At 35.8% G+C, this 12420-nt stretch overlaps 1 protein-coding gene across 1 annotated transcript in view; it reads left to right on the forward strand.

The window, feature by feature from the left end:
- Positions 1–12420, forward strand: part of SLC15A2 (solute carrier family 15 member 2) — a 45061-nt gene that overhangs the window by 17439 nt on the left and 15202 nt on the right. The window contains exons 6-12 of the mRNA XM_049785891.1: positions 3639–3729; positions 5201–5278; positions 7972–8054; positions 8448–8534; positions 8701–8790; positions 8899–8943; positions 11601–11633. Coding sequence (XP_049641848.1) covers positions 3639–3729; positions 5201–5278; positions 7972–8054; positions 8448–8534; positions 8701–8790; positions 8899–8943; positions 11601–11633 — 507 coding nt within the window. The remainder of the gene's footprint in view (positions 1–3638; positions 3730–5200; positions 5279–7971; positions 8055–8447; positions 8535–8700; positions 8791–8898; positions 8944–11600; positions 11634–12420) is intronic.

Consider the following 12420-nt stretch of genomic DNA (forward strand, 5'->3'; position numbering starts at 1 on the left):
TTCCACAAAATCTGTTATTTAACTCAATCTTCCATTTACTTATTTCAGTCAATAAACATCCTGTAATATTTGTTTATTTTATTTTTGGAATTTTGGGCCACACCCAGTGTGCTCAGGGGTTACTCCTGGCTGAACTCAGAAATCACTCCTGTGACCCAGGATGGACCAGGTTCGATTCCCCAGCATCCCAAATGTTTCCCTGAGCCTGCCAGGAACAATTTCTGAGCACAGAGCCAGGAATAACCCCTGAGTGCTGCTGAGAATGGCCCTAAAACCTAAATAAATAGATGTTAAAAAAAATTCCTAGTCAAAAGTTTACTAACATTAATTTTTTAAAACTCTTTAAATTTATTTTCAATGAACTTTATTAAACTCCTGATTATTCTTTCCAAAATCTTTACCTTTTAGGAGTTCATAACATCTTATTATTAACCCATTCCTAACCAATAAGGACATGATAACATGAGTTTAAAGCGTCTAAACTCCTTTTATACAAAATATTAGCTCATTTCTAGTTTAGAGACACTAATAATAATAATCCAGTTTGATTATACGGTTTCTTTCCTTAGTACACATTATCAAACCTTTTATACATTATTTTATACTCTGTAAATTTTCTCTTTTCCTATTTGAAACTTACTGGTTACACTTTCACAGAATTTCCTTCTTTTTTACAGTTTTCATAAATCCATACATTATCTTTCTTGCATAAATAACATACCTGCACTCCTTTTTCTAACATCTCTTTTCTTTCCCATCCACTGAGGACACTTTGTTAAAGGATATAGCTTGTATCAAAATAACATTTAAAATATGCCAACAGTAAATAGCTGTAATAATTTCTTAAATTTCCAATTGTCAAACACAAACTATTACTATTAAAGTTAACCAAAACTGACTCAACAAACAAACAAATGTCCCTACTTTTTGAAGACCTCAAGTTAATAATTTATATAATATCAGGATTTTCATTGTGTCCTTTAAGGTATGTTCAGCCTATTTTATATTGTCCAAAACTAATGAGTAGTTCTTTTTAATTATTTAAGTCATATTAGAAAATTTCTAGTTAAAATATTGAACCAAAGTTAATAAATTCAGAAGCTATGGTCTCTTATTGTGCTTCTAAGTGTTCCATGTTAAAATTCTATATGTCAGATTAACAAAATTACTAGACCATTACAAAATATAAATTTTCTTAAAAACAGTCTCAAAAAAAATAGTCTCAAGTGGGCTGGAGAGATAGCACAGCAGTAGAGATTTTGCCTTGTACGCTGCTGACCCAGGATGGACAGTGGTTCAATCCCCCAGCTTCCCATATGGTCCCCCAAGCCAGGAGCAATTTCTGAGTGCATAGCCCAGAATAACCCCTGAGTGTCACTGGGTGTTGCCCCTCCAAAAAAAAAAATACTCTCAAGATTTGTCATCCAGACTAATTACAATTTTAAAACATGACCTCATCACACACATTATTAGTTACTCTGTTCCTTTCTCAATAATGTAGAACATTTTCCAAAATAATTCTCTTTCTCTAGTTGTTTTAGGCATATTATTTTGCAATTTTAAAATATATATCTTACACACATATCTTGTAGTTTCTTGCTGATTCAATGCTTTAAATGATAGCTAAATTTAGTTCATGCAAATCGTTTAATATGTTATACTAATGTGAAGCAAGGAGGTTGCTTCTTGCCTTAACAATATAAATAAAAGGTTTTTATCTGCAAATACTTCCAAACAAGTAATACAATTAAAATTTAGTGTTTGCTTACAATAAGTCTAAAATAGTTCACTACAAAACAATCCTGTAGTTGTCCCTTTTATTAATAAAAATCCAAATGTCAAATTTCATTATAGGGTCCATACAGGGGTCCTCAAACTTTTTAAACAGGGGGGCAGTTCACTGTCCTTCAGACTGTTGGAGGGCCAGATTATAGTAAAAACAAAAATTATAAACAAATTTCTATGCACACTGCATATATCTTATTTAGAAGTGAAGAAACAAAATGGGAATACATACAATATGTGGCCCGCGGGCCGTGGTTTGAGGACCATTGGTCCCTAATATATAGTTCTAAATACCAATTACTAAGTTACCTAGACTTTCCAAGATTACTCAATGTCAGCAAATGAGAAATAGGCAATTTGCAATAGTTCCCAAATTAACTTGTCAAGGATAATGAGTGTTTCTCAAATCTAAACATTATAGTAAGTTCCATTTTAAAGCCTCAGAAAGAGAAAATAAAACTAATTTTACTCTAATTTTGAGAAGTCTACGTTTTATCCAGATACTTGAAATTTGTACTGCCTTTCTTCCAATTTTGAAAACAAGTTGCTCGATTACTTATATGTGACAGGACTAAATTGTTCTTATACTTATTAAAGACATTTAAAGCACTTTTATGTTTTAGATCTTATGACCAACATTAAATTTAATACCTGGTGACAACAAGTTATGAAATTTAGTTATCTCATCAATATTAACAAAATTACTCACAAAATTAACAATATATATACATATATATATATATTGTTTGTTTGTTTTTGGCCACATCTGGTGACGCTCAGGGGTTACTCCTGGTTATGAGCTCAGAAATCGCCCGTGACTTGGGGGACCATATGAGACGCCGGGGAATCAAACCGTAGTCCGTCCTAGGTTAGCACGTGCAAGGCAAACACCCTACTGCTTGTGCCACCTCTCCAGCCCCCAAAATTAACAATATTATCTAAAAAGGCTAAGCACAACATATTCCACACAATTTTCTATTTTTAGATACCTTTAAAAATCAGAACTTTTCTCCAATAGAAATATAAAAGACCCAACTTTCAAAACTTTTGTAGCCCGCTTGAATTTAAAATGACCAAAGTTTCTCTTTACTGATAGTCTGTTATTTATAGCTGGCACCTACCAGAGTTTAAATTATGTCCTTGTCCCTATTTGTTGCTGGAAGGGCGGGTGGAAAAAAGGGAATTCAGTGTTCTTATCTCAAAGTTTCTCAGCATCTTTTTCTCTGGAGGATTTTAACTATTACAGGCCTAAACTTAGAAAGTCTCCCAATTGCCAGTGTCTTAATTATACCCAAAGCAACCCACCTTCAGCTCTCATCTGTTGCCTCGACTGACTTATTTGGCTTTGTGCCAAGCACTCTTGCTGCCTGCATTAATACTCACAGTCCAGCTGCTTCCTTAGGGAGTGGAGAAGAGGGGCTTGATCTCATGGTTTTTCCTTGGGACTTGTAGCTTGGCTGCGGTGGTCTGGGTGCAATCTCGCCTGCAGGGAGGGTCTCAGGTCTCACACTTAAGTATGAAGTGCTTAAATAAAGTACTTATTTAAAAATTATGAGTGTTTCATTTATGGTAATATATGTAGAATGGGGTCAGGAAGATGGCTCAGGAGTTGGAGTTGGAGTACATGTCTGGCATATTGAAACTTTTGGTTCAATTCTAATGACTATATGGCCTCCTGAAAATTGCTAGGCGTAGCTCTACTGACCTCCAGTACCACTGAATTGGACCCAAAATATCTAATATGATAGTCAGAAATTAAACCTGAAACTATCATTATGTATCTCCAGCTGAGTGTATACATGCCAGGATGCAACTAGGAAAAACTTTGAACTGATTTGTTCTATTTGTTGCAGGCAGAAGAACGAACTAAATACTTCTCAGTCTTCTATCTATCCATCAATGCAGGAAGCTTGATTTCTACGTTTATCACACCCATGCTGAGAGGTTAGAATCATTCCTGGGGAAATTTGTTAAAGATTTTACTCTTATCCAAAAATCTCTCCTGGGCTTTCTACTATCTGTACTCTTTCTCTCTTCTTCCTATCTTTCTCTTTTCATTCATTTTTCTTCCTTTTCATTCCTTCTTCCTTTTCATTCTTTTTTCTTCTTTCTTCTTTTTTCCTTTTCATTCACTTTCTTTTTCCTTCTTTCTTTCTTTTTTCTACTTTTTCCGTCTTCCTTCCTTTCTTTCTTTTTCTTTCTTCTTTATTTTTTCTGTCTTTCTCTCTCTTTCTCTTTCCTCCTTTTTTCTTTCCTTTACTTTTTCCTTTCATTTAATTTCTTTTCTTTTTCCTTTCCTTTCCTTTCCTTTTTCTTTTCCTTTCCTTTCCTTTTTCCTTTCCTTTCCTTTCCTTTTTCCTTTTCTTTCCTTTCCTTTTTCCTTTCTTTTCCTTTTTCTTTTTCCTTTCTTTTTCTTTTTCCTCTCCTTTCCTTTTTCCTTTCCTTTTCCAACTCCTTTTTTTCCCCTCCTTTCCTTTTTCCCCTTCTCTCCTTTTTCCTCTCCTCTCCTTTCTCCTCTCCTCTTTCCTCTCCTCTCCTTTCTCCTCTCCTCTTTCCTCTCCTCTCCTTTTTCCTCTCCTCTTTCCTCTCCTCTCGTTTCTCCTCTCCTCTTTCCTCTCCTCTCCTTTCTCCTCTCCTCTCCTCTTTCCTCTCCTCTCCTCTCTCCTCTCCTCTCTCCTCTCCTCTTTTCTCTCCTCTCCTCTCTCCTCTCCTCTCCACTCCTTTTTCCTCTCCTCTCCTTTTTCCTCTCCTCTCCTTTTTCCTCTCCTCTCCTTTTTCCTCTCCTCTCCTTTTTCCTCTCCTCTCCTCTCCTTTTTCCTCTCCTCTCCTTTTTCCTCTCCTCTCCTTTTTCCTCTCCTCTCCTTTTTCCTCTCCTCTCCTTTTTCCTCTCCTCTCCTTTTTCCTCTCCTCTCCTCTCCTCTCCTCTCCTCTCCTCTCCTCTCCTCTCCTCTCCTGTCACACCCTGTGATGCTCATGGGTTACTCCTGGCTCTGTGCTGACAAATTATTCCTGGCAGGCTTGGGAAACAAATGGGATGCTGGAGATCAAACCTGTCTGTCATGTGTCAGCAGCATGCAAACCAAATGCCCTACTGCTGCGCTATCACTCCAGCCCCCTGTCCTCTCCTTTTAAAAGGTTTAAAATTTGAGAGAAAGGGCTCCAAATGTGATGCTGAAGATAGAACTTCAGGTCAGCCATGTGCAAGCAAGCACCTTACCCACGTACTGTTGCTCTGCCCCTGAAAGAATATTTTAAAAATCTAGATTTGTCTCATTCAAATGAAGAATGAAGTGTTGGAAGAAAAAAGGAAGAATAGTTTTGTCTATGATCTTAAAAAATCAGAGTTCAAAAATAGACTCATGATATCAAGTGTAGCAAGACCCAAGATTAAAGGCCACTTTTTTTTTTTTTTTAGGAGATGTGCAATGTTTTGGGGAAGATTGCTATGCATTGGCGTTTGGTGTCCCAGGATTGCTTATGGTGCTAGCTCTTGGTAAGTGCAATAGAGCAGGGGTAGATAGTTTATTTTTTCTTAAAGTAACTTATTTGATATTAGTTATTTCCTTAATAATAAAGAGAAGAAATTTTAATTCTTGAGAGCTTATGGGAAGATATCGGGAGTTAAAACACTAGGTAGAGGCACTCCTTTGTATTGGTCATAATCTTTGCAGTTTTGGTGGTGGCTGTGGTATAATATTAGACTTTCTTTTTTGAAGAAGTGTAAACCTATCTTCCTAAATTCTAAATAGTGACTTAAGCCAATGTAATCTCAAAAAGATTATTCAAAAATCTAACAAGAAAAATTAAAAAGATCCCTAAAGATTGCATTCAGAAAACTAATAACATTTGTAAAACTGTTTCTGACCTGCTCTGTAATGTGTTTGAAATTTTTGCTTTTGAGTAAAGAGAGTAAGAGGAGTCGAATAAGTAGATGGAAATTTATGCAACTTTGATCAAGTGGCTTTCTCTTTGGAAATGAGAACTAAGTAACGTGAGAGTGTTGCTTAGCTTACAGTTTAAAGAAAAACAGTTGGCGATTGTTTATGATCATTGACCTGGAAGTTTGCTCTCTCTGAGCATTTGGGAAAAACCCCTTTGAAAGATATCCAGTCCAAAACTAAAATAGAGAACTTCATGAAGGAAAAAAGAGCCCAAAGACTCAACATTCTGTATGCTTATTTTCTATGGATGAGGTAAAGAGGGTGCTAAAGGTAATACTCAGATTCCAATTTTAATTCCAGGGAAACTTACGTTATTCAGAAGAGTTGTGTTAGTACATTTCCTGATTCCATCTCTCTTCAAAGCCAAATGCTTTTCACAACATGTTTCTGGTTTAGTGATTAGTACTATGTCTTTCTCTTAACTTATATAAGAATAATACTACCTATATATCTTAGAAATTAAAAAGACATAAATATTCCCTTAGTGCATTTTTATAATTTATGAAATATATATCAAGTGTTATGTTGTTTTAATATAAATTAAAGAGTCCTAGAGTTGGTGTGGGGATGGTGAGGCCTTTCTGGGCTCAGCCCGGCTCCTGCAGTCCCTACAGCCTGGAAGGCCTGAAGGTTGCAGAATGAGGGCAGAGAGATTCACAAAGCAGTCAGATAAAGTTCCAGGAGTCAGCCAGCTTTATTTTATGGTCCTAACCTAATATATACATTTCCTCACATGGCTTCTATGCTAAGCCTTTTCCTAGCAGCTACTTCTCTACTTCTGGCTCTCTTGGCCTCTGTCTCCCTTTTCCAGGCTTCCTTGGTGACTAATTTCCTTTGCTGATCTACTGCTGATGCTTCTTTGCTGATGCTCAACTGCTGATGCTGAATCTCTCTGTTGAATCTCACTGTTGGCTTTTTCTTCTGCCACACTTCTCTAATTCTCCTTCTTATCCTCTATCTTCCCCAGTCAGCCTCTTCTACCCACCCATTTCAGGTGTGGGCAGTTCTGATCATCCAGATGGGATAAATAAAAAGTTGGGGGAGGGGATACCCACAGTGTTAGGAGCTTCAGTTTTTCTAGGTACTAATAAATAATGCAATTCTATGGGTCTTGACTCTAATTTATTAATTAAATTATCAATATTTATTACCGATTATGTGATAGATTCTAAATAGATACTGTGGTCACTATTAGAATATAGAATTATTCTTTCAAAATGTATTAGTTTAAAAATAAAAATTATTAGTTCAGCAGGAAAAATATGAGTAAATAGAATGTATACATGATTTATGTCCCTAAGAATAGCTAAGACTTTGGGGCCCGGCGTGATAGTACAGCAGTAGGGCCTTGCACGTGGCCAAACTAGGACAGACCTAGGTTCAATCCTCAGTGTTCCATACGGTCTCCCTTAGCCAGAAACAATTTCTGAGCGCATAGCCAGGAGTAACCCCTGAGTGTCACATAGTGTAGCCCCCAAAAGCAAAACAAAAACAGAAGAGTATCTAAGATTTTGAGGATTACAAAAGGTTTGCTTAAAATAAATTGTCTTAAGATGAGATCTCAAGGAGGGGAAGCCTTATATCTCTTAGGTCTAGAGAATTTCCTTTCCAATTTCCCCAATTACTGTGCCTATGCAACACAAAACAAAACAAAACAAAAAAACCAAACTATATGTAATAATCTTGCACAAATCGCGTATCTGCTTAATATTCAATTTATTCATGTATAAAATGGATACAGTACTGTTTATTTTGTCATATTAAGTCAGTTATTATATGTAAACTGCTTAACACCTTATCTAAACCTTCAATAGCTGTTTAGTGACAATAACTATCAGGTTCATAATGAACTTGACCTGGCCTTCCATGCTGAGTTTAGACTTATTAGGAATGTCCAAAAGAAGCTTTTAATTTGGTATAAGATAAGAAAAACATGCGAGGAGAGACTAAAAATCATTTACTGGATATATTTTTTATTAATTAAAGTTATAAGATGCATCTGGGAAATAATGTAGTGGTTAGGGTAGTACAACTTTTTTTGGGCTCTGTCATTGAACTAAAATCACCAACTGCCTATCTCCTACCACTTGTGGCCCCCATGCTTTCCCTCCCTCCATATCCAGCACCTGCCATTTTCTTCCCTTTCTGAGATTTACCGATGACTTCAACATCCTGTCCTTAGCATTGATAAACTGAAATTGCTAAATGAGACACGTAATAACCTTGTTTGTGTAACAACTTGCAGTTGTGTTTGCAATGGGAAGCAAACTATACAAAAAACCACCTCCTGAAGGAAACATAGTGACTCAAGTTATCAAATGTATCTCGGTAAGTTTATTTTTGTTTATCTGCCTTTTTCAAAGGAAAGGAGATGCTAAAATGAACATATAGACCTTATAATATGGCTGTAGTTTTTTCCCCCTCAGTGATCTCTATTTTACTTTTGTGGTTTTTGGCAAACTGAGATTAGTACTCTCCTTTATAGCAAATTAACTATTTAGTGAAGCAAGTAATTCTTTTAAACTAGTTTTAAAATCTTAAACATAATGTCAGCACAAAATCATGATATTTAATATCTAAAATATTCTGCAAATAAATGATGAAATCAAAGGGCTGGAATAAATCACTAAGTGTTTCTATTAGTGGAAAGGATAATTTGTTAGAAAATATGGGGAGTAATTTTTTTTTCGCCTCTCTTCTGATATCTATGCTCTCCCTTAGTTTGCTATTTCCAACCGATATAAGAACCGTTCAGGAGACATTTCAAAACGACAGCATTGGCTGGACTGGGCAGCTGAGAAATACCCAGTAAGTAAAAACTTCAGAAGCATCTTAAGCTTCTTAGACATTGTTTATCTCAAAACTAATTTCTTCTTACTGTATTTGACCTCTTGTGTTACTGTTCTGCTATACTTCTGATCCAAGGAAGAAAACTCTGATAATTCAGCCTGTCTCTTCTTTCCCTTTCTTGCAGCAACAACTCATTATGGATGTAAAAGCACTGACCAGAGTACTATTCCTTTATATTCCATTACCCATGTTCTGGGCCCTTTTGGATCAACAGGTAAGAATAGCTCCTCTGAAACAACTCTGAAGAGTTGTTTAACTTGTCTTCTGATCATTTCCCACTCATAGCAAAAGGATTTCTCATAAGAGCATCTCTTTTTCTTAGGGCTCACGATGGACCTTGCAAGCCACCAGAATGAATGGAAATTTGGTGAGTGTGAGATTTTTTTCCAGAAAAACCTGCTTCTTTCTAATTTATACTAAGAAAATATTAGTTTTTAAGATTTTATATGAAGACTCACATAAGGTCATAAGAGTGTACCTTTAGAATGAAGGCCTGAATATGTTTGAAATAAAGAAATCTAGTTTAAAACTAAAAGTCATGGGGCCGGAGAGATAGCATGAAGGTAAAGCATTTGTTTTTCATGTAGAAGGTCATTGGTTCGAATCCTGGCATCCCTTATGGTCCCCCAAGCCTGCCAGGAGTGATTTCTGAGCATAGAACCAAGAATAACCCCTGAGCGCTGCTGGGTGTGACCCAAAAACCAAAACCAAACAAACAAAAACTAAAAGCCCAAATCTAATCTTTAAAAATCAAAGACAAAGGATGGGAAATTTTTTTAAAAATAATTTTTATTGTGCCCAACGCAAATTACAAATCTTTCAAAGTAATATTTGAGATACTAGGGGCATTGAATCAAGGGTTTTCCCACCACCAGTGTTATCCTCCCACTACCCCAGTCCCCAGCATTCCCCTCCTTTGCCCCCTGAACTGCTAGAATAACTGGTCCCTTCTGTGTATAGCTTGTTGAAGCTTGGCTATCGATTCTGTGGTCATTGACTTTGGGTTTGGTGTTTAAGTCTGATCCTTTTTAATTTCTACTCAATGTTCATATGACTGTTTGGTTCTGGTACCATCCATATTCTCCCCCCTCAATTTATGAGGCAGAACAAGATGATTCAAGTTATGTGGTTCTGTTTAGAAGAAAAGAAAAGAAAAGAAGAAAAACATAACAAAAAGAAAAGAGCAAAAAAAAAAAAAACCCCAAACAAACAAACAAAAAAAATGACAAGGATGGGAAAGTTTTAATGTACATATAGAAGTATTTAAATACTAGACAACAAAGTAGTATAGGGATAGTACTGTTTACTCCCATCAAAGCCTGTTCAAGGTAGCACAGGGCTAGTTTGAGTGATGCTTTTATATTTAGGACCTATATTTCAGGCATGCACAAAGCAGAAAACTGAAGTGGAATTTTAGAAAAGTTAGTAACTGTGAATAACTTTATTTATGATTGGGTTTCAGATATATAATGTTTCAACAATCCCTTAACAGATTCTACTTCCCTTTCACCCTCCCACCTCAGCCTGCCTCTATGAGAGGTACTTTTTAGCTGTTGGTTCTGGTAAAATAACTTTTCTTTGCTGTGTGTTTGAGCCTTGAGGGTATACTCCAAGAATTGGAATTGATGGGTCAAATGGGAGTTTAATTCCTAGTGTTTTGAGAAATGCCCATATTGTTTTTCACAAAGGCTGGACCAATTGACATTTCATCTAGCAGTAAGTGAAGGTCCCCTTTCTTTCCCCCACATTAAAATTGAATGTATTGTACATGGATTATGAAAAACTTGGTAATGTTGTAAACTTTTTAAAAAAATCACTTTTAAGTTTCCATTCTTGGCCAAATGCAATTTTATTTCTATTCTAAATTATTCTACATCTTCTACTATTGCATTATTTTTTATTTGTATCCATTTTAAGGCATGCAAGATGAAATAATATCAATATATTATTTAGCCCATCTATTTGGAGCTGGCCAGAAATAATTTTTCCTTCCTCTAGTTGTGCATAATTCATTTTCAATGTTTATCTTTCATCCTTTCTTTGGAGAATTACTTTGAAAACACTATGCAAGTGTGAGACTTCGCCATGGTATCTTGTCTGTCACATTATCACTAAAAAATGTAGTTACTAAGATTAATAATACATGCCCACTATTTTCTATCATATTAAGAAAAACATAGTGCAGTTAAGTAAAAAGAAATGTGTACTTAGTGCTATTTGCCTTCAGTAAGTTATCTTATACAGAAAATCCTATCCCCTGTTCCCTCCATCCTATTAAAAATAAGGTGATATCCTTGAATCATAGAACTTAAGTGTTGTATTTGGGAAGATTGTTTTTTTTTTCTATTTTTGTTTGTTTTTAGGCCACATTTGGCAGTGTTCAGTATTACGCCTAGCTCTCTGCTCAGGGATCATTCTGGGTGGACTTGGGAACCATATGTGATGCTGGGGATTGAATTCAAGTTTGGTACATGCAAGCCAAGAACACTATCCACTGTATACAGGAATGGCCCCTTGTGATAAAAAACATTTAAGATCTACTCTAAGAGTTTTCAAACATAAAATAGTTTTACTAACTGTAATATAAAACTGTCCATGATAGCCCCATGACTTAAAACTTCTATTATATTTGCTGTATGTACCTTTGATCCTCTTCATCCATTTCTCCCTTCCTTCACAGTGCCTTTGGCAACCTCCACTGTGTTTTCTCTATTAGCATACATTTTTGGGTTTGTTTGACTTTAGTTTTTGAGCCACACATGAAAGTGCTCAGGGCTTACCCCTAGTTCTGTGCTCAAAAATCAGTTCTGTCGGTGCTCAGAAGGTGCAGCTTATGTTGTGTTAGGGATCAAACTGAGGTTGGCCATGTGTAAGGCAACCTATATTATCTGCTGTTATCTCTCAGGTCTTGACCAGAAGGCTTTTAACTTATCTGCTAACTAACAAGCTTGTTGATCTACACTTTTCTTCTCTTTTTTAATTTATTGTTAAGCAATTATCTAAAGATAATTTGTTATATTTCAGGGTCTTTTTGTTCTTCAACCTGACCAAATGCAGGTAAGAGTCTTCTCTAGCATTAAGGGAATTTATTTCTTTATCTCTATCTGTAACTTTAGAAATATCAACCAAAATTTGATTTTTTTTCTTCCTCTTATGCAATAGATGACTACAAGAGATGACAATATTCTCCTTAAGCTTATGCTTCTCTTTCACATCTTTTGTTAAGTAGATAGTTGTGCCCAGCTTCAGAAAAATGAATTTGACTTTACAGGAAAAGTATAATTATGAAGCTCCCTTATCCTATGTCAGGTAGTACAATTAACATATTGCAGAAGAAAATGTAAGACCTTGTGTGAGCAATGAAGTCAGATTCTCTTATTTATTTAGGATTCTAGTTTCTCTTATTTTTTTTTAACCTTTGTTCAGCAATTTATAATTTTTTCTTTTTTCGTTTTATTTTATTATTTGATTTTATTTGATTGGGCTGTGAAACTGTAGAGGGCAAGTAAAAATGGGAGTGTAGAGCTATCTTAAGATTGACAGAAAAACAGGTTTTCAGGGGACCATAATAATATTACAAAGGTGAGGCATTTGCCTGGCATGTGCCCCACCTGGGTTTCTTCCATCCTTGGCATCCCAAATGGTTTTCTGAGCCCTTGAGCAGTAATTTCCGTGTGCAGAACCAGGAGTAGCTCTTGTTTGCTGCTAGGTATGGCCAAAACAAACAAACAAACAAACAAAACAGAAAATAGGTTTGCCATAAAATCAATTATTTGAGAAATTGGAAACTAAGTGAAATAGAATATTGGTTTTAAATGGCCTAGCAAGTGTGGGGACATCCTGT

This window comes from Suncus etruscus, chromosome 13 (genome assembly GCF_024139225.1).
Source record: "Suncus etruscus isolate mSunEtr1 chromosome 13, mSunEtr1.pri.cur, whole genome shotgun sequence".
NCBI classification, from domain to species: domain Eukaryota; kingdom Metazoa; phylum Chordata; class Mammalia; order Eulipotyphla; family Soricidae; genus Suncus; species Suncus etruscus.